The sequence below is a fragment of the Pelodiscus sinensis genome, chromosome 25, assembly GCF_049634645.1.
Source record: "Pelodiscus sinensis isolate JC-2024 chromosome 25, ASM4963464v1, whole genome shotgun sequence".
NCBI classification, from domain to species: Eukaryota; Metazoa; Chordata; order Testudines; family Trionychidae; genus Pelodiscus; species Pelodiscus sinensis.
The window spans coordinates 8,170,019-8,191,597 of NC_134735.1; the positions used below are offsets into that span (position 1 = coordinate 8,170,019).

Below are 21,579 nucleotides of genomic sequence, written 5' to 3' on the forward strand. Positions count from 1 at the left end.
AGGGGCAGGGAGGGCGGGCGGAGGAGCAGGGCGGGCGCAGGGGCAGGGAGGGCGGAGGCAGGGCAGGGCGGGCGGAGGGAGGGCAGGGGCAGGGCGGGCGCAGGGGCAGGGAGGGTGGAGGCAGGGCAGGGGCAGGGAGGGCGGGCGGAGGAGCAGGGCGGGCGCAGGGGCAGGGAGGGCGGAGGCAGGGCAGGGCGGGCGGAGGGAGGGCAGGGCGGGCGGAGGCAGGGCAGGGGCAGGGAGGGCGGAGGCAGGGCAGGGGCAGGGAGGGCGGGCGGAGGAGCAGGGCGGGCGCAGGGGCAGCGAGGGTGGAGGCAGGGGTGACACGGGGTCCGGGTGCCCGGACTTCCAGCGTGGGAGGGAGCCACGGACCTGCCCTGCCACCTAGTGGTGGAGAGAAGCGCTGCAGGAGGCTGGGCCAGGCCCGAGCTGGGATTTTGCTGAGCCACCAGGACGTGGCCTTGGCTGCATTTCAGTGGTGGTGCCCCGAGCGGTGCCTGGCAGCGCCCCAGCACCCTGCTGTGCCCGTGCCCTGCGCCCTGGGCGGGCAGGCCTGCCCTAGGCACTCGCCCCATCTCCCCAGCGGGACGGCCTGCGTGCTGAACCCGGGGCTGGCTCTCCCCTGTCCTGCAGCGGGAAGAGGCGGAGGCGCGGGCGCGGGAGGAGGCCGAGAAGCAGCGGCTGGAACGGGAGAAGCACTTCCAGAGGGAGGAGCAGGAGCGGCTGGAGCGGAAGAAGGTGAGGGGGGACGTGGGGGGACGTGGCGGGACGTGGGGGGACGTGGCTGGCCTGCTGCCTTGCAGGGGGAGTGGCGTGGGAGGGGATGGAGAGCAGGGAAGGGAGGAGGGATGGGGACATCGCATGGCTTGGGGTGGGCGCACCAGGCCCCGCGCTTTGGAGGGCCCTAAAGTGGCTGCCTCAACTGTCCTATGGACAGGACCCAAGGGGTTACTGGAGGCCTGGCGGGCAGCAGCAGGGACTCCCCGCCCTGCACTCATCACCGTGGTGGAAGCCGGAGTGGCCAAGCCTGCCCCGCCCCACCCTGCCGCCCTCTCCCCTTGGCTTCCCCAGGGCAGCAGGGAGCCCAGGGGCGGGGAGAGAGCAGTGGGGTGGAGTGGAGCAACCCCTGCTACCGCCTCACGCCAGCTCCCATCCCTCCCCTGTAATCCCTCAGCTCACCTTGCACCGGGGAGGGGGCATGGGGCAGGGGTGGGGCTTGAAGAAGGGGGTGGAGCAAGGGCGGGGCCTGCAGGGGAGGGGGGTTGCTCCAGGCCTCAGTGCTCTCCTAGGGATGGCCCTGGATGGGGAAGTGGGACAGGGTGGGGGCGGGGCAGGTGTGATGGAGCCCAGGCGGCGTTAGGCAGGGCGGGGAAGAAGGGGCAATAGGGCACGGCAGAGCCCTGGGCAGAGAGGGCAGCTGGGACTCGGGAAGTGCCCAGTGCGCTGTGCCCCGGAGAGCAGGGATGGGGGGCGGCTACCAGCACGTTCCCCACCGGAAGCCTGCGAGCCGGGTTGGCCCTTTTGTCCTGCGGGGCCTGAGGTGCCAGGCGAGGGCTCTGGGGCTGATCCGCCTTCTCCCCCCTCAGCGGCTGGAAGAGATCATGAAGAGGACGCGCAAGTCGGATGCGGCCGATGCCAAGGTGGGTGCCTGTGGGTGCCGCGTGCCAGCGAGCACCCTGCTGCGCGCGGGGCTGCCCGTCTGTCGGGAGACCCACGGGGAGATTCTGAGCTTTGGGGAGACCCTGGGATGCCACGGGCCTGAGCTTTGTGCCCTCGCTCTGCTGGGCTGGGGCAGCCTTGGGCGGGTGCAGAGGTGGTGAGTGGGCAGGTGCCAGGGCGGTGGAGGTCAGTGCCCCCGTGGGGCTAGCAGGCTGCCCCACATCCCAGCATCTGCCGAAAGCCCTGGGATGGGGTGGGAGGAGTTGGGGGCTCTCCCCTGGCTATGCCCCCTCCCCTCAGCCTGGGTGTTCCCCGCAAATGCCAGGGCTGCCAGCTCAGGCTGGTCCCTGCCTGTCCCCCCGGCCCCCAGCCAGCTGGCCTTGGGACACAGCTCAGCGTGCTCCTCTCCCCCCTGCAGAAGAAGGAAGAGAAGAAAATGATGAATGGAAAAGAAGCCAGACAGGAGGCTGATGCCAGCCCAGGTAAGCGCAGGGTCTGGGGCCCTGCAACGCTTGCCTGGGAGAGCCCCTGCCCTGGTTCACCCTCACCCCTGTGGGATGCACCGTCCCCCCGCCACTCTCCAGACCGCCCCGCATGAGGCCAATACTGCAGGGCCCTCCCATGGCCCAGCCCACCCCACTGGCCCGGTGGGACATGCAGCCCAGCCCTACCCGTAACACACACCAGATCTCCCTGCGGGTGACGCCCACCCTCCACTGCGCCTGCAGCCCTACCCTGCCGGGCCTGATCATCCCACCCTGCCTGGGGGCTGGGCCTGGGGGCTGACCCATCTCTGCTATGGTCCCCAGGCTGTGGGAAGCGAGCAGGGCCGCTGGCGAAGGAAGAGGAGCTCCCTGAATCAGAGACATCCAGCACCGAAAGCCAGGGGGTGCGGACAGGCCCTGAGGGGCTGCAGCAAAGGTATCTGCCCTGGGGGGAGGCAGCAGGCAGGACAGGGTGAGCTGGGAGCACCCGGGGCCAGTAGAGAGCTGGGTATGCGCGGTGGGGGAGGGAGCAAGGGGGCTGGAAGTGCCTGGGGCCCACAGGGAGCTGGGTATGCGCGGTGGGGGAGGGCAGGGGAGCTGGGAGTGCCTGGGGCCAGCAGGGAGCTGGGTATGCGCGGTGGGGGAGGGAGCAAGGGGGCTGGAAGTGCCTGGGGCCCACAGGGAGCTGGGTATGCGCGGTGGGGGAGGGAGCAAGGGGGCTGGGAGTGCCCGGGGCCCACAGGGAGCTGGGTATGCACGGTGGGGGAGGGAGCAAGGGGGCTGGGAGTGCCCGGGGCCCACAGGGAGCTGGGTATGCACGGTGGGGGAGGGAGCAAGGGGGCTGGAAGTGCCTGGGGCCCACAGGGAGCTGGGTATGCGCGGTGGGGGAGGGAGCAAGGGGGCTGGAAGTGCCTGGGGCCCACAGGGAGCTGGGTATGCGCGGTGGGGGAGGGCAGGGGATCTGGGAGCGCCCAGCCCTGGGCCTGGTGGGGTGCAGCAGCTCTGCAGCCTGTGAGGGGTGGAGCGAAAGGGTTTGGGGCTGGGACCGGTGACCCTCCCTGTCCCCACGTGTCACTGTAGCCCCCCATCTTCCGCCAGCCTCCCCAGCAAGGACACGGCGCCCCTGGTGAATGGCGTGCAGCCCAGCAAGCACGAGAACGGCTTTCCCGGGAAGGAGGCGGGCCAGGGCATGCTGGAGCGCTCCCAGCACAGCAGCAGCACCGACCCCATCATCCCCTTCGGCGACAAGGAGCCCTTCCTCAAGACGGCCGTCGTCAAGCCCCCTCAGGTCACAGGTAGGAGCTTCCCCTGTCTGCCCTCCTGGGGCCCGGCTGAGCGGCGCCCTCACGCTTGCCTGTTGGGGATTCTCTGGGTGGGCCAGCAGGGGACGGGGCATAGGGCCCAGTGGGGGGTTGGAGCCCCTGCAGGGCCGTTGTGGGGGGGAGGTTGGCTTGGCCCTGGAGCAGATCCTGGCAGAGCAGCCGCAGCCTGTAGCAAACCAGGGCTGCACAGGCACCGTTCCCGCCTCGTGGCCCCTGGCTTCTTGCGTCCCTCCTGCCACATTTTCCCCAATGTCTGCGACTGTGGCCAGCGGAGGCTGCGTGTGGAGCCCTGGGGCGGGCTCGGCTCGGCTCCCCGGGCGGGCTTTGCAGGCAGCGTCTGTGAGCCACGCCGGCGTCATCCGCCTCCCTCTTCTCTCGCCCTCTGCCCACAGAAGTGCTGTGAGGGGCAGGTGCGTCTTCCTGGGCAGAGCGCCCCCTGGTGGCCCAGGCCGTGGCTGCCTCCGCGCGGGGGCAAGGAGAAGAAGTGCCAAGTACGGACTTTCTCACAGGACTGTAGCTGTTATCAGACGAAAAACCACATCGCTCCCCGCTAGCGCCCCACGAAGAGGATGAACCGGGCAGGGCAGGGGGCTGGGCCGGGTCGGGACGTGCCCCCTTCCCCTCAAGTCCCAGGGACTCTTGGTTTCTCTTGTTGTTCGTTTTTAACATGCACCTTATCAGACTGACACCCCCGCCCCTCCTAGCGATTCCTCCCCCCCTCCCCCGAGTGGTGTAATAATGTCGTTATTTAACTTGCTGGGGACAGTGTATGTGAATAATGTAAATAAAGCTCCGTGTGACATCAGTGACGCGCGCCAGGCCCAGCTCTCTCTGTGCAGGAGGCAGGGCCCATCCCGCAAGGCTGGCGGGCGCAGGAGGCTGGCGCTGGCCGGCCGCGTCCATGGGGGTAGGGATTGATCGTGTTTAACCTCCCCTAGCCGGGCCCGGCCAGCCCGGGCGTGTGCACTTGCTCTCTTGGTGCACGACGTGCTGCGCTCCTCAGCTGCCCCGGGGGCCGTGGCTGGGCGCGTGGGAGGGGGCCAGCGCGGGGCCGTGGCTGGGCGCGTGGGAGGGGGCCAGCGCGGGGCCGTGGCTGGGCGTGTGGGAGGGGGCCGCGGTGGGCGCGGGTGTCGGTGCTGTGTGGGGGGGGAATGGGCCACCAGGGCTGCGCCCGCCTCACTTGGTGCCATTGTGACAGTGTTATGCATCTGAACAACCTGCTCAAACAATAAAATGGAAGAGCTGCCCCGCCTCCGCCTCTCTGTGTGCGCCTGAGCCTGCTGGCCAGCCCCAGCCCCTCTGCAGCTCGGAGGAGTCTCTGACTCTCTCCAGCCAGGGATGCTGATGCCTCTGCCCCACAGCTGGAGCCTCTCCCTGCCACGCTGGGCCTGGCCGCTCCCAGCCTGCCAGCCCTGCAGGAGCTGAGCGTTCCTTCTGCATCACCGCCGCAGTCCAGCAGGTGGCAGCGCGCTTTGTGCTCAGCAAGCCGTTGATGGGGCGCGAGATCCAAGCCGGCCTTGTTTTCTCTCCCTGCCAAAATGCACTGGGGTGTGGAGTTAGCTACAGGAGAATGGGTCCCAGCGAGCCCAGGAGGGGCCTGGGAGGAGCCGAGCAGGCCTGTGGGGGTGCATCCAGCAGCCGCTCGTGTGGCAGCCCGGGTCGGAACTGCGCGTCTGATTCCGGGTGGCAGAATTCACAACTGACCCAATGTTTCGGTTTTGTGATTTTTTTTTTTTAAATGGGAACATTTATGGAAAAATGTCCCTGACACTTCCCATCCACCCGAACGCCCCTCAGCTCAGACTGAATATTTTAAATTTCCCTTTAGGATATAAACACGGGATTGAAATCCACCGGGGAAAGGAAGCGAATGGGGATTTTTATATTGAATTTTTCATGACCTCCAAACCTTAAATACAAAACAAGTTGCTTGCACTTCTCCCTGTGTTTTGAGCAATTGCTTGCCACCCACCCTGCAGGCCAGTGGAGAGAGTTTGGAGTCTGTGAGTTCTTTATTACAAATAGCCTGTAGCTATAGAGCCACCCCAGCATGGTGTGCTGGTGGGCACAGCCCTGGCAGGCTTAGGAACCCTCTGCTCTCCAAAACTTCCTCTTACTGGCAAGTTCTGATTGTTATGTGGAAGGTCTCTTTGATGATCAGGAAAGCTGGCGGTTCAGCGAGCCCGGAGGCTGGGGCTGGACTGTAGACAGCAAGATCTTGCTTCTGGCTTGGTATGGTGAGGGGATTCAGCCTGGTAGAGCAATGTGCCTGGAGCTAGCCGGATACTTCTGCTCCTTCCTACATTACTGACAGCATGAGGGCAAGGGCTGGCTCTTCGTGGTGCGGCTGTGCAGAGCTCAGCAACCAAGAGCTCCCGTCGTGCCAGTGCTACTTACTAACGGCAGTGCAGGGCAGATGCTTTCTTCACCTTTCGTGGCAAGGTCTAGGGATGTCCGCGTGTAGATGACGGTGCAATTAATCGATAAGCCTGGGCTTATCAGTTCATCCTGTCGACTACACACATTCCCCCCTTTGCTGCCTCTGTATCAGAGGCAGCAAGGCCGGGGAAGGTAGGAGCCGGTGCCTGTGAGGCAGCAGCACAGCGGGAGTTGGTACACACAGGAAGCCAACTTTCACACCAGCTTTCCCCGTGTATTAGCTCATGCGGAGTTGTCTGCTCCCCACGCTGCTGCCTCTCTATCAGAGGCAGCAGCATGGGAAGAGGAGGGGAGCAGTTAGGAGCCAGTACACGTGGGGAGCTGGCTTTTAAGCTGGGTCTCCCTGCATGCTGACTTTGCAGAGCCTCCTGCTCCCCCTTTGCAGCCTCTCACAGAGGCAGGGGGGCAGGGAAGGCTGCTCTGTGGGACACCAGCACAGCCTCCAAGCACAGGGAGCTCGAGCCCCTCGCGGACAGGGGCTGCTGCTGCACAGGGCGGAAGGCAGGAGCCGATCTGCACAAGGAGCCGGTTTTTAATCCAGCTCCCCTTGCAGACCAGCTCCCACCTGGCACCTCATGCAGCAGTGTGGGGTGGCAGGGGGCTCCCCGGGAGTGGGACTAGGAGCTGACTGGCTGCCAGGCCCCCTCCAGGGACTATCGAATAGTCGTGTAACCGCTACAATTTGATGCAGTTACACGACTATTCAAGTACACACACATCCCTAGGAAGGTCTCCCCTTCGGCCTGTGCCCCGTGCTGCTAACCTCCGTGCCTGTAACATGCGAGCCGAGGACGGGATTGGTGAGGGTTAATTGCTAAGATGCTGAGGAACCAGCTTTACTGCCCAGCGTTACTCCTGGGCTGGGGACCCTGCCCGTCCCCCTTCACAGCCTCGGAGGGGCACGATGCTGGAGAACGTTTCCGTGCTGGGCCAGGAGCCCTTGCTCAGCCTGGCCTGCAACGACAGCTGGCCTGGCTCCAGCCCTGGGGACCCACGATCCCGCTGCTCCATTGGAGGAGCAGATTTCCTCAAAGCGTTAAGTCTCCCTCCCAAGCCTGCTCCCCCTGGCCCAGGATGCCCCTCCCCCTCTTCCTGCCAGCTCAGCTGTCGTTCCCTTCTGATGTATTGATGACATCCCGAGGGTCTATTTTCAGTCCCCCTCAGCATACAAAGGTCAGCATGGCTGGGCCTGGCATGCTTACGCTGGCTTCCTCCCTTGCCCACCCACAGAGCCTGGCCAGGGTGGGAAAGGGGCCTCCAGGCATGTTCTTTCCAAGTTGTCACCGGGCTGGAATGCAGCAGGAACGTGGCCAGGACGGGTTCAGCTGCAGCCCAATGCGACAGCAACAGCGCAGCTGAAAATAACCAAAGAGCGATACCTTTCACGGTGCTCAGGAGCACCGTGTCCCCATTAGGCAGAGGGGGAAACTGAGGCACAGAGCAGGTCCCAGCTCCCACAGCACAGCAAGGTCAACACAGTGCTCCTGGTCCCCAGCCTCCTGCTCAAAAGCAATGTTGGGTTCTGTGCCCAGCTGTTCGAAGCAAGCCCTGGTGGTAGGAGGGGGTTCAGGGAAGCGGGTATCCATTCCCGGCTTTGACAGCTGGAATCTGGCATTCTGAGTTGACTCCCTGTCAGCACTAGATTGTTGTTTCTTAAAGGGCCAGGAAGGCAGCTCCTTTCGTGGGCTGCATGTCTGCGGTATGCTAGAGACACACAATTCACGTGCCAGCCTAGCCTAGCTAGGAGGAGGGTGGGTCACATCGGTCAATGGTGGAGGTAAGGATGTTAACATGCGGCTAATCAGCTAACCAAGTAGTCGATGGAATTTCGACTGACAGAGGCAGCAAGGGGGAGGGACTGACTAGTCGAGTATTTACTCGACGAGCTGCTTACATCCTTACCCTGAGGGGAGGGAGTTCCTGTCCGGGCCCAGCAGTGTGTTCTCTGCTGGTGGGTTCAGTGGGCCTGTGGGTCACACAACCCACCCACATGGGAGCATGCCCCCACCGTCCCTGGGGTGCAGGATGCTCCTCCCACGCCAAGATAGGCCTGGAGGTGACCAGCTCCCCAGAGCTCGTCGGACGTTCCCCAAGAACACTGCGTGGCCACGCTCCCTGGTGCTGTTCCGCTCCCGCCCACCGACAGCAGTGAGTCCCCTGCTACGTTTCAAACTTCCTTGGGGGGGTCTCATTTTAGCCGTCTCAGCAGGGCCTGTGGCGGCTGTTCTGGCTCCCGGATCAGCGGTTCTCTCTCCGCTGGGCCTCCCATCGCAGTGATGGCTGTGGCATCTGCCCAGATCAAATGGCCCATCGTTCCTTACAGCGGGGGCGGGGGCCGCTGACCCACAGAAAAATCAGTGGGGGGCTCAAAAAACCCTCCCCTCAACAAATCCTCACTGACGTGAGGAGACAGACGCTCCCCACATTCCCCTCGCACAGCAGAGTGCAGGGGAGCCCAGGCTAGTAGATTTTGTGTGCTCCAGCCCCGGGGGGGGGGGGGGGGGGAGGAGAGGGAGGTGGTGGGTAGGGGCTGAAGCACCTGTGTGGGCTCTCCAACGCTGGTGGGCCGCATTCTCCCCCGGGTCTTAGGTTCCCTACCCCTGCCTTACAGCATTGCGTGGAGGGAGAGAGTGTGGTCAGGGATTCAGGGGGACCCTGTAGGCCGAGTACGGAGCAGGATTGTCTCCCCCGATGCTACTGTTCTTCGTTCTCTGTCCCCACCGCCCAGCAAGCAACAGCTGTGGGGAAGGAACCACAGGATTTGATTAGATGCCGGGGTGGGGTAGGAAACCTCTTCTACTGCACCGAGTTCTCTTGGTAAGAGACGAGCTCGGAGCTTGCACAGAGCTCTGCTTCAGGCCTGAGAAAGGACCTGGGAGCCTCCCGGCTCAACAGAAGCTGGACCAGATGGCTCAGCATCAGGGTTCACACCCGTTCTAAGAAGTCAGCTGCAGTGAAGTAGCCTGTTAACCCCACTGCAGCCAGGGGGCAAAGCTGTGAATGTTTAGACCTTTGTGCTGCCCCATGCATTGCCTCAGCCCAGGAGTGCTGCCTCTGCATGGGACTGCAAAGGACAAGTGCATTACAGCAGCAACCACAGGCCCGAGCTGCAGTCCAGGCTCTGTTCTGCCAAGTGCTGCACAGGCAGAGAATGTAAATGGACAACACCCCAGGGCTGAGCGATAGCTGGGGAAGTGGGGCACAGAGCGGCTGGTGACTTGCCCTGGGTCACACAGGGAGTCAAGGGCAGAGGAGGGACCTGAACCTCAGGCCCCTCCTCTGTGCCTCTGAGAAGTCCTGTTAGATTTGTCCCAAGAGAGGACAGGTCAGGTATGGAGGCTGGGAGGTGAGGTTACAAATTCGCACGAGCCTTGTCTATACTTACCTGAAAGGTCGAATTAAGATATGCAACTCCAGCTACGTTAATTGTGAAGCTGAAGTCCACATACCTGACTTCAACTTTTGGTGCCATCTCCACGGTGGGAAGTCAACGGGAGAAGTACCAGTGTCGACCGGAGCACCCTCAGCGTTCGATTTAGTGGGTCTTTATTAGACCCACTAAATCAAACTGGAAAATCAACTGCCACAGCACCGATCTTCCCTGGTGTAAAGACATGGCCATAAAGAAATTAGAGGCCTTGATTTTGCACCCTGCCACCAGTCCAGCCCTGGGGCTGATGGATCCTGCAGAAGGAAGGAAAACGATCTCATCTACTGGTGGAAACCCCCCTAGGCAATGCTGGAAAGCCCCAGATTTTGCTTCCGCTTGTAAACATCAGGGATCAGTCAGATGCCTCAGTCTCAGAGGGACCCTGCGAAGTGAAGAGAGGGAAGCAGCCCTTGTATTGGTTCCAGAGGGCAGAGCAGCATCTGGTCAGTGCAGGATTCACCATCAAACCAGGGTGCTTCGATCTTCTCCCACAACTTGTCCTCTGCTTTTGCACAAGACCAGGCCACAAGTCCTCTGTGTGTTCACTTGTCACTAGGAAGGGCTCAGCTGCTCTGGCCATCCAGGGAAGGGGACAGGTGGTGCTTGGGTAGCTGGCTGCGATGCAGTTAGATGGCTCCTGCAATATCTTTCCAAAGCAGGCTGGGCAGCATAGCCAGGGGGTGTCACTGCAGCCGGTGCCAGACATTTCCTTGGCTGAGCATTGAGCCCTACATGTACATAGCTGGGGTTTTACTGGCGAAATTCTAAGCCCTGATGTTCAGCTGGCGAATAAATGGAACAGGTGTCAGCGCCAAGCAAAACTCCCTGCAGTTTTACATGGAACAACAGCCGGCCTGCACAGAGAGCAGGCCGCGGGGTGTGTGCTCCTGAAAGATTGCAGACACCAGCTGGATTCCAGCTACAAATCAGCATCAGCTGAGCTGTGCTGGGCCTTTGTTTTGTTATTTGCCATGGGATCCTCGCAGCTGCCCTTGACCATGAAAAAGGAAAAAACATTCAGCTCCTTTCCTGCTAGGTGCCCTGTACACGTAAGGAGGAATCCGGCCTCACACCGTTCCCCTTTGAAGAAGGCAAGTTATGTTTAGCCCCATTGGACAGATGAGAAACCTGAGGCACAAAGACATTAAGGCTATGTCCACAGTGCAGGCTTCTTGCGCAATAACTTTTTCCGCAAGCATTCTTGTGCGAAAGTTCTTGCACAAGAGCACGTTCACACTGCCACGTGCTTTTGGGCAGGAGATGTGCTTTTGCGCAAGAGCGTCCATGGCAGTGTGGACGCTCTCTTGCGCAAGAAAGCTCTGATGGCCATTTTTAGTCACACTTGCCTGTCCACACGTCTTTTTGCGTAAGAGCTCTTGTGCAAAAAGGCTTATTCCTTGTGGGGAGAGGAATAACTCTTGCACAAAAAGCCCTCTCTTCTGACAATCTACTGTAACCTTTCTTGCACAAGAACGGGTTTGTAGTGTGGATGCTCCACAAGTTTTTGCACAAGAACGGCTGTTCTTGCGCAAGAAGCCTGCAGTGTAGACATAGCCTAAGAGTCTTGCCCAGCCCCAGAAGGTGAGTCAGTGGCAGAATCTCAAACCCAGCCCTATGCTCTGATTTCTAGACCATACAGACGCCAGGCAGGCCATCAAGGAAAGAATCACTGTAAATCAGGTGTGTGACCAGGAGCAGCTCTGGGCAGCATCTTTCCAGGTACAAGGTTGATAGAGAAAGAAATCACCACTTGGGCTTCTGCTTCTGTGGAGTCCTCATTCTAGAGCAGCTTTCTGACCCAGACCATCCCCCACTGGAAGCAGGTCTAGGAAGGAAGGCAACTCCCTGCTGTTTTTCCCTGGAAGCTTTGGAGTCCTACATATTGTAAGAGCAGCCCTGGGTAATTTCAAAGGTCAGTGAAAAACAATCCAGACTCCTCTGGCTTGGGGATTTGTGAGCAAGGTGGCTCTTTGCTTAACTGCTTTTGAAACCAAGTGCTTTTCTGAAAGAAAGCCAGGGGTTCCAACCCCTTGTGCTGCTCCACCACCTTCCAGTCCCTGCAGAAAGCAATGCCCTTCTCCCCCCAAAGCCAAACCTCCTGGCAGCCATAGGGACGATTCTTAAAACTGCAGTGGAACAACACAGGAATCACTAGGTGTGGGCACCTGCATGGGGAATTTCTCAGCTTTTGGGTGGAGAGGAGGCTTGGAACAAGTTCAGACCCTCCAGTCACTGCCCAAGGCTAGACCTGAACTATACACGCAATCTTGTTCAGTTTCCAAACGCTCTGGAGAAATGGGCTCATTTCCAGTTTCAGGCAGGAACCTGAATGCTGAAAAACCATACGAAAAATCAGAAGAGTCTCAGCATGGCTTTGCAAGATTTAGGAAGCCTGGGCAACACTTTACAAACTGACCCTTGCAGCCGTGCTAAGGAGATGAGCTCTGGTGAGGAAACTAACTGAGGCAAAGAAATGGAGTGACCAACCCAGAATCATTCAGTGAAGAACCAGGAAGAGGACCTGAGAGTCCAGATTCAGTAACCTCTGCTGTAACCTAGCCTGTAAACTTCGTGGCTCCTAGCCAGATTCCAAAGCCTTGAATTTGCCACTCAGTAAGCCAGTTTGCACATTTCCAGTGCCTGGTATGAAATCTGCACTGCCTGTGACTCCCTCAACACTTGTATTTTTAGGCTATAACTCATGGGCTTTTTGTTCTATTCTAGTGCAGAAATGGCTGCAGAAAGGAGTTAAGACAACTCTAAATAAGGAAGCAGCATCAGGGCAAAGGCACCCACAGCAACTCAGTGTTGGCTTGTTCTGAAACTTCCTGCTCATCAGGCTTTGGCAAAAGGCTGCCTGTGTTTGCTGCTGCTGACTGATTCATGTGAACTAGCTCTTTCCTTTTTAACCTCCTCTGGCTTTGTCTCCACTTAGCAGAGGTTCCACTCTCTGGCAATCGATCTTCCAGGGTTTGATTTAGCAGGTCTTTATTAAATCAAATGCTGAGGGTACCCCCATGGAATGTGTGTCAGGAGAGTATTGGCTTCATGATCTTTTCTGTCTAGCACCCAGGATTTCATGATTCCCCATGCCTTGCAGGAAGGTCTGTCTCTCATTGAGCCTTCAAATCCATTGTGGGCAGATGACCTACATGCTCCATTAATGAATACAGTGCTGAAAATCCATGGATTTCCACTTTATAGCCACGGATAACCACATCTGCAGATTGTTCCATAAACTCTAAAACAGAAGTATCAGAGGGGTAGCCGTGTTAGTGCCACAGGACTTCTCATTGTTTATGCAGATTCAGACTAACAGATTTATTGGAGCATAAGCTTTCATGGGCAAAGCCCCACTTCATCAGACCCCATGTATCTGATGAAGTGGGTCTTTGCCCACGAAAGCTTATGCGCCAATAAATCTGTTAAGTCTATAAGGTGCCACCGGACTTTTTGTTGTTTATCTAAAACAGAAGGCGCTCTAGGGTTTGCCACAAGTGAGAGATGGTGATGTCCTAGCTCTGAGGGTAAGAGTCACACTTTTGTGGACTGGGTTTGAGATACGCCCTGGTTATGTCTTCACTGGCACCCTTTTCCGGAAATGCTTAAAACGGAACAGTTTTCCGTTATAAGTATTTCCGGAAAAAGCACGTCTACATTGGCAGGATGCTTTTCCAGAAAAGCACTTTTTCCGGAAAAGCGTCCATGGCCAATGTAAACGTGCTTTTCCGCAAAAACGCCCCGATTGTCATTTTCACGATCGGGGCTTTTTTGCGGAAAAGACTACTGTGCTGTCTACACTGGCCCTTTTCCGGAACAGTTTTTCCGGGAAAGGACTTTTGCCCGAATGGGAGCAGCATAGTTTTTCCAGAAAAACACTGACAATTTTACAGTAGATCGTCAGTGCTTTTCCGGAAATTCAAGGGGCCAGTGTAGACAGCTGGCAAGTTATTCCAGAAAAGCGGCTGCTTTTCCGGAATAAGTGGCCCAGTGTAGACACAGCCCCTGGGTCCCAGGAGCACGATTTCCTAGCGCTCCAACACTGCTGTATTTTTAAACCTTTCCCACGGCCCAATTCAGTATGCAGCTTACTCCCGTGGGTTAGCAACCCCCACCCTGACCTCAGCCCCAGCTAAGGGGGTCTGACCTCCAACCTCAGCCCATGCTCACTAGGACTTCACTCCCCCTTCTCATGCCCATGTAGGGACCTTTGACCCCACCCGTAGCACCGCCTCCTCCGTCCTAAGCGCTGCGCGCGATGCGGGGGAGCGCGGCTTCCGCGCGGGGCCTGCCGGGAGTTGTAGTCTCCTCCCCCACCGCGGCCGAGGGGCGGAGGCTGTGCGGGGACTGCGCCTCCCAGCAGCCCGCGCGGCAGGCGGGAGTCGGAGCTTGTGAGGCAGCGGCGTAGGAGGCAGGAGCAGCAGCAGCGGAGGCCGCGGGCTCAGCGGGAGCTGGTGAGTGAACGGACTTAGCGCCCCCCCCCCCCCCCGCATCGAGACCGAGCCTCGCGCGGGCTCGGCCCTGAGGGGAGAGGCTCGAGGCGAGCCCCCCCCCTTCGCGGGCGGCGGCCCAGCCCCAGGCGCCTCGTGTCGCTGCTAGGCCCGGGGCAGCGCCCCGCCCGGCCTGCGCTGCGCAGCGCTGGGGCCTAGGCCCGGCTGCGCGCGGGCGGGTGGGGCGGGTGGGGCGGGCTCCCCCCCCATGGCGGGTTTGCGGGTGGGGAGTAGCTCGCTCCCCCCCCCCACTGGGATCACGTGCCGCACAGCGCGGGGGCCCCGCTCGCACCTAGCGGCGGGTGCGGCCCGTTGAGGGAGGGAGGAGGCGGCATCTCCTGCCGCGCGCTGCGCCCGCCTCGCGGGAACGGGGGGGAGGGGGAGGAGCCCTGTAGCCGCGCAACGGCTCACCCAGGTCTCGGCCTACGCGGGGCTTGTGCCCGCGACACGGTCCCCCCCCCCCCCCCCGCCGGGGCTCTTGCGGCTCCAGACTCGCGCGGGCCGCTGTTCCCCGGGCGGCCACGCAGCAGCGATTCAGAGGCCGCCCAACGGATCCGCGCAGCGCAGCGCCCCGCCTGTGTGAATCCTGGCGGTGCACGCGCCTCGGCGCACGGCGACGAAATCGATTCCCCCCCCCCCTCGGATGCAGGGGAGGGGGGAAATACAAGGCAACGCTGGCGGCTTCCTCTCCGATCCTTGTCCCGCCGGAAGGGCCGTTTCTTAAGGCAGAAGCGCTGTTCCGTTGGCGTTACTGCGTCCACACGGGGGGCTGAAATGGGCCAAATGTAAGCGCAGGGGCAGCCTAAGGAATCCTGTTGGTTTGGCTGGCACCGCTGTGCCTGGTTTGTGGCAGTGAGCCAGAGAGAGAGAGAGTTTTCTTCAGCCACTGGCGGGGTTTCGACTTGTGAAATGGGAGTCTGCAGCATGGAGGGAAAGAATAAATCCTTCTCGTAGAAAGAGAGGGCAAGCATAAGCCCTGTGTACACCCTGGGAGGTGTTTAGAACTACTCTGTGACGTGGTTCCCGTGTTAATACACGCTTTGCTCAGTCCATGTTGACTGGGCATGAATTTTTCTTGAACAGGGTTTCTCAGCCCATGACTTGCAACCTGAAGTGCAGTCACCAGATCGTTTCCTAATGTCATATGATGGCTCCTGTGTTGTTAGTCCCACAGGGATGGCTATATTCCACTGCTCCTCTGTCATGACAGCGTGGGTTCAGAAAACCCCAGTTTGTGTGATTCTGCACCCCCAGACACGTTGTGCCTGGAGTTGAAAGCCATATCCAGCCAGCCTTTCAGGACCAGAACTGTGGCTGCGGGGACAATGTGGGAAGGGATCTGCAACCTGACATTTCTTCCACTCCGACCTCACCCAGCCTGTTCACTTCATTCTGTTAAACCATTACCAAATGTAGATTGGTCCTCAGCCCAAAAAGGTTAAGAAATTACTTTTCTAGAAGATCCAGCTCCATTTGCCTCTATCCCTACAAATGCTTGAAGATAATTTAGTCAGTACCAAAATAATAATGTATTTAAAGCATTAAATAACATTCATGCTCTGATATAGTGTAAAGCTTCAAACTAGGGATGTAATAATGTAATTGATTAACTGTTAAATAAAAGCTTATAGGTTAATGGTATAGACTACATGTGCACACCCCCAGTAAATTTTTAGCAGGCTCACCAGCAGTCAGGCTCAGTCCTGGCTTGAAACGGGTTCAGGACCTACCCCTGTTGCGGCTCTGCATTTAAAGTGTACTAAGAGCTGGGCGGGAAGGCAGAGTAAGGAGTGTCAGGGGGCTCCTCAGGAGTGAGGCTGGAGCACACTGACCGCTTACCTAGCCCTCCGGGACTATAAAGTAGTTGAGTAACCGATAAGAATTCATGAGGTTACTTGACTATTCAATTAACCAATATTTAACATTCCTACTACGGACAGGTTGGGGCCCCTTGTGCTAGGTCCTGTGTGAACATCTGATAAAGGACTTGTAGTGACTTGCTGTGTATTCGACTTCCAGTTCCTTGAGACACTGGGGTTCCTCAAAACAATTTAGTAACATAGGGAGACAAGGTGGGTGAGGTAATATCTTTAATAGAACCAATGGCTGATCATGAGACAGTCTTTCAAGCTACACAGGGCCATTCCTCTGGTTTTCTGTGTAGCTGAAAGCTTTCTCTCACAGACAGAGGTTGTTCCTATAAAATATATTAGCTCACCCATCTCGAATATCTTTAGACTGACATGGATACAACACTGTATATAACCTATAATGCTAAATTTAGTTTCTCAAGCAGAATCTAATTATGCCAAATATGTATCCTTTACCTTTTCCTTGCTATGTTTAGAACTTAAGCATCTATTAAACAGAATGTGGTGATTACATTTGAATTTTACTCTAAATTACACTATTTTGTTGTAAATTTCATACTCCTATCTTCTGTGAAGGACTAAAATGGACCAGACTTATCTAAGACCATCTAGGTTACTTTCTGATAAAATAGAAGAGACATCACAATCTGGTACATTGTTCACTTTGCCCCAAGACTAAATCTGCTCCCCTTCTAGACATTATTTGAGGTGTGACATTATTTGAGGTGTGCACTGAGCTGGAGTCTCCAGCAGTGCAATATGTTGTCATTAGCCATCTGACTAAGTACCTTGGTTTTGCTTTGAGAGAGGCAAAATTTTACTTCATAATTACTAAGGATTATTTTGGCAGATACATTTTTACAGGTTAAGTTAAATACAAGAGAAGATGGAATTCTGTAACTGGGCTTGCTTACGTAATTTAGACCTGGAACTTGATGCTCCCTAAAGTTGAGTCTGGTGTGGCTAATCTCACCCTTTCTCTAAATATAATACATAATTTAAACATATTCCTAACTGAGAAGTGCCTAATATGGGTTTATCACATCTTAGCGTTCCCTTGAGTTGAAGGTGATGTGAGAGCCACTCTGCTGGGAAAACTCAGAAGGAACTCTGACCTGAATATGGCAGGCACTGAAGATTCATGCCACCTCAGTGAACCTTTCTTGTAGGGTATCTGTTTGCTTAAGACATGTAAGCATCAGCCCAGATAATAACTGTTTATAGGCTCAGGAGCCATGCTTTGTATAGCATCTGCTTTATAATAATTTCTCATTAGACTACTGCTGGTATAGGAGACAGCTGTTCCAACATGAATCTTCTGATAACCCCCAGGAAAACGCTTTCTGCTCAAAGAAATGGTCAAATTCACTGAATATAACAAGGAGCAAAGTACTCTGCAACATAATAGATTGAGACTACAACAGTTTGCCCATTCCCTAAAACTGACCAAATTGCACCAGTGCTAAGACACTAATGTGATGGTTGCTGTATGCTCACTTAGATAATTAAAAGCAGGGGGAGAGAGTTGCAGCTGCTTCAGTCTTTGTGGGAGTGCCAAACCAGTGCTTGTTAGAGTGAACGTTGAGTCACAACAGCCGATGTAATGCCTGTGCTTTCTTATGTGAGAAAAAGGGCATAATAATCAAATCCTCACATTATTGTTTAGCAAAGGTACTTACTTTCCCCCCCTTCTCTCTGGCACCAAAATCATGGCGCTATTGCACATGCTTATGGTGATGAGCATAATGTATGTACCTAGTAAGATAATAGGCACCTGATGATGTTGAAGCATGCTGTGTATGCAGCCATCTCCTCATTCAGATGATGGTATCAAGAGAGAGCAGCTTCTGTTTGTCAGATTTGTTGCTATGAATTCTAACTCTACTGTCCAGGAAAAGAAAGTGCTTCTCAGTGTTTGGCTTGTAAATCTTAGGCCTTCCGTATTTGCTGAAGAAATCTGATCCCTTCTCTCTGTAAGGATTTCAGTGCTTAGATATCACAGTGAAAGGCACTTTAGCAATACCTGAATTAGAACAGGCAAGAACTAATCCACTGGGAGAAAGCAAAGCAGTGTGAGAAAAAGGCTGAGTAATAAATGGCATCGTCATCTGCCCGGATGCAAGGTCAACTGGAAAGGGATGTGAAGCAAGTCAGTTATTCTGAAGAGTCATGTAAAATGTATATTCTTGGGACAAAGAATCCTTCAAGGGGTATCTGGTGCCTTTTCATAGTTTAGCTTTCCTTGGAATCCATTTTTTCCTCATTTTCCAGCATATCTATAGAAGTACAAAAGATGATACTGGTTTCTCTTTACCAGGTACAGAAGACACTATGCTGAGAGCCAAGGAAAAAGAACGGTCTCAAAAAGCTTTACAGAGTGCTATTATAGATATTGTTGGTTATGAGACTATTGTCTCAGAGTAGAGGAACAAGTGACCTTGATCAGGTTTTGAATCTCATTGATAGTTTTAACATCTTGAGTCACTGTATTTATCTCTTAACAAATCTCTTTTGTTCCTTTAAGATTAAGAACATGTCATTAATTTATGAGGAATCATTCTCCCAGCATTGAAGGGAGAATGTACTACAGCTGTGGTCTAATAGTTGTAGTATTATATATCTCTGTCTTCATCCTGGGTTTCTCTGTTCTACTGCAGTGCTGTGCAGCATGCAATAAACAGTGAAGATGCAGAAGGTCTTATCACATGCTTTTGGGAAAACCAAGCTGGTGTGCTGGGCACTCAAAGTGATTTCACTGTTGCTTTGGGTGTACACGTTCCTTGTGGGAAGGAACAGCAGGCTTGAGGAATGTGTAATTGCTGTTCTGAAGGCAAAATGACAGTGCAGAAACAGTTTGCCAAGTTGCCTTTTCTCCTGTTCATAGCCCTGTGTTCTTATTCACTATCCAACTCTGTAAGGAGACCAAATCTGATCATGTAAATATTGACCTGAATCGCTGCCCCTATTGTGCCTTTTAAAATACCTTATGTGCTGCTCCTGAGCTATCCAGTAGTCGCTGGCTGGCTGTGCATTGTCCACCATTGGGCACAAATTCTAACCTGCGTATGGCCAAATGTGGAGTTCTGTGCTTTATTCAAGTGGTTATTTGTAGGGATGTCATAGTGTAGTTGAATACCCAATTAACCAATAAGCCTGGGATTCTCAATTAATCTTATCAACTACACATATTCCCACCCCCCTTTGCTATCCCCAGAGAGAGCAAGGGATTGAAGGCAGGAGCTAGTATATTTGGGAAGCCAGCTTTCAAGCCAGCTCCCTGCCCATACCAGCTCACGCAAGTCACTTGCTGCCCCTTTCCCTCCACACTGCTGCTGCTGCCTCTGTATCAGAGGCAGCAGCATGGGAGGGAGGGAGAGGCGGGAGCCAATCCTTGTGAGGAGCTAATTGAAACTTGGCTTCCCACGTGCACTGGCTCCCACCTGGCGCCCCCCCCTTTTTTGCTGCCTCTGTATCAGAGATAGCAGTGTAGGGCAGTAGGCAGGGTCTGGTCTGCGTGAGGAGCTGGTTTTTAAACCGGCTCCCCTCATGGGCTGGCTCCCGCCTGCCACCCTGCGCTACTGCCTCTGATACTGAGACAGCAGTGCAGGGTAGCAGGGCACTCCCTAGGATTGGGGCCAGCAGTGCACTGGCTGCGGGCCCTGCCTCTGGGGACTATTGAATAGTTATGTAACTGATAATATTTTTGATGTGCTTACACACCTATTCAATTAATCGCTGTCTAACATCAGTAGTTATCTGCTTGTGAAAAGTCCTACCTATGCTTTTCTTTTCTTTGCAATTTCTAGTCACCTACCTTTGAAATCACCCTCATTTCTACTTTATCTGCTCTGCCTTGCTTTGCATCTCTACTATTGTCTTTGACAATCTCTACATTGTAGCAATCCTCTTTAAGGGTTGCATAGAACAAGAATTGCTTGAGCAGTGTGAGGCCTTGATCTCCCTGTGCTCTGTGCATTGTCAGCTTTGGGAGTTTTGAGACCCACATTTAAACTTGCCTATATATTTAAAGTTGCCTATATAGTGAAGCAAGTCCCTTGCTAATGTTTTAAATTTGAATTTCTTTAGTGGAGCTGTTCTGCTTGATGTAGTTGTTTCTTATGAAATGTGCATAGCCTGTATTATAGTGCTTTAATGCCATCCAGTTTGGCACAAAGGCCTTTGAGACTTATCAGCATAATCGAGCTTGATTAATTCAAATAGAATTAGAAAAATTATTTTAAAATCAAGCCATCAGCCTTTCAGGTTAAATTCTAGCTGTGTTTTGAAAGCTTATTACCAGGTTCTGACATCTGGTAGCCAGATAAAGAGGTGGCAGAGATTCTTTAATGTGGTCACACACTCAAAGGTTAGCAGAAAACAAAATGGATCAGCAGTTACATGCATTCACATCAAGAGATTTCATTTTGTGTAACATAAAAGAATGTGTGCTCTCAGAGGCCACGGAAGTGTCTAGGTGGACAGATGAAGACTGAGGATGTTTTTGGCCATGGCATTTCCTTGTGTACTCACAATGTTTAAAATAATAGTGCTCCATGACTGGATTTTCAGCTCTTCTGGTTTTGTCTTTTTACAGAATGACTGTTTGAAGTGTCAGAACTTGATATTTGTTTAAGCGGCCATATATCCTTGTAACACTTTTCCATAGTTGGGAAAACAAGCTTACTTTGAACTGTATTTAATACCTGGGAGTATTCAAATAGCAGCTGCCTGGCACAGAGAATGTGTGAGATTGTGACACTTTTGTTTCAATGTTAGTTATGATGGTGGCAAGAAAGGTTGTTGTATCCATGAAGGTATATTTTTGCTTTCTGTGACTAGTGTAGGTTTGTTGACATTGACAAATGTGTATCTGAGAGACTTAATTAGCAAAAGGTACTGTGGCTCCCTGGAAAATATTTGGAAGATAACTGCAGTATCTCATTGTAGCCGTTACAGTAAGAGTGGGGAACCTACTGCCCAAGGGCTGTATCTGGCCTCTGAGACTCAGGGCTCCCTTCCCTCCCCCAACATGGGGGAATCGGGCTGACACTCCAGCCCTTAAGCCCCCTAACACCTAGACCCCACACCCCTGTTCTGCTCCTGCACCCTACCTCCTGGCCCCCCCGCCCCCCCGCACCCTGCTTCCTGCCCAGACTCCACACCTCAAGCCCACTTCCTGGCAGCTCCCTCCCACAAACTCATCTCATTTTGGACCCACTCCAGAGTATAGGGGGGCCAACTGTGGTGTGTGAGGAGAATGTGGAGAGTGTCTTTCTGCTTCTCTGTTGTTTTTTTTAAACTTTTGTGAAGCCCTCAACCCAAAAAAGGTTTCCAACCCCTGCATTTCAGCCATGAGATCTCACAAAACTGAGTGATTGGACAACAAAATGGCAAATGAAGTTTAATGTGGATAAGTGTAAAGTAATGCACATTGGAAAAAATAACCCCAACTATACATATAATATGATGGGGGCTAATTTGGCTACAACAAATCAGGAAAGAGATCTTGGAGTTATCATGGATAGTTCTCTGAAAACGTCCACACAGTATGCTACGGGGGTCAAAAAGGCAAATAGAATGCTAGGAATTATTAAGAAAGGGATAGAGAATAAGACACAGAATATCTTACTGCCCCTGTATAAAACTATGGTAGACCCACATCTTGAGTACTGTGTACAGATGTGGTGGTCTCACCTCAAAAAAGATATTTTGGCCTTGGAAAGGGTTCAGAAAAGGGCAACTAAAATGATCAGGGGTTTGGAACAGGTCCCATACGAGGAGAGGCTAAAGCGACTGGGACTTCTCAGTTTGGAAGAGAGGAGACTGAGGTGGGATACGATAGAGGTATATAAAATCATGAGTGGTGTGGAGAGGGCGAATAAA

At 54.8% G+C, this 21,579-nt stretch overlaps 2 protein-coding genes across 10 annotated transcripts in view; both read left to right on the forward strand.

Annotated features, from left to right (window-relative positions):
* MAP7D1 (MAP7 domain containing 1) overlaps positions 1-4,271 on the forward strand; it is a 44,558-nt gene extending 40,287 nt beyond the window's left edge. For 6 of the 7 annotated variants that reach the window (XM_075908862.1, XM_075908859.1, XM_075908861.1 and 3 more), the window contains 6 exons: positions 634-738; positions 1,587-1,640; positions 2,078-2,141; positions 2,469-2,580; positions 3,225-3,439; positions 3,859-4,271. In XM_075908862.1, coding sequence (XP_075764977.1) covers positions 634-738; positions 1,587-1,640; positions 2,078-2,141; positions 2,469-2,580; positions 3,225-3,439; positions 3,859-3,869 — 561 coding nt within the window. In that variant the 3' untranslated portion in view covers positions 3,870-4,271. The remainder of the gene's footprint in view (positions 1-633; positions 739-1,586; positions 1,641-2,077; positions 2,142-2,468; positions 2,581-3,224; positions 3,440-3,858) is intronic. The other variant, XM_075908864.1, reaches the window with a different exon arrangement.
* Positions 4,272-13,634: 9,363 nt separating this feature from the next.
* Positions 13,635-21,579, forward strand: part of THRAP3 (thyroid hormone receptor associated protein 3) — an 87,757-nt gene continuing 79,812 nt past the window's right edge. For all 3 annotated transcript variants that reach the window (XM_075908869.1, XM_075908867.1, XM_075908872.1), the window contains exon 1: positions 13,635-13,789. The gene's annotated coding sequence lies outside the window, so the exon portion shown is untranslated. The remainder of the gene's footprint in view (positions 13,790-21,579) is intronic.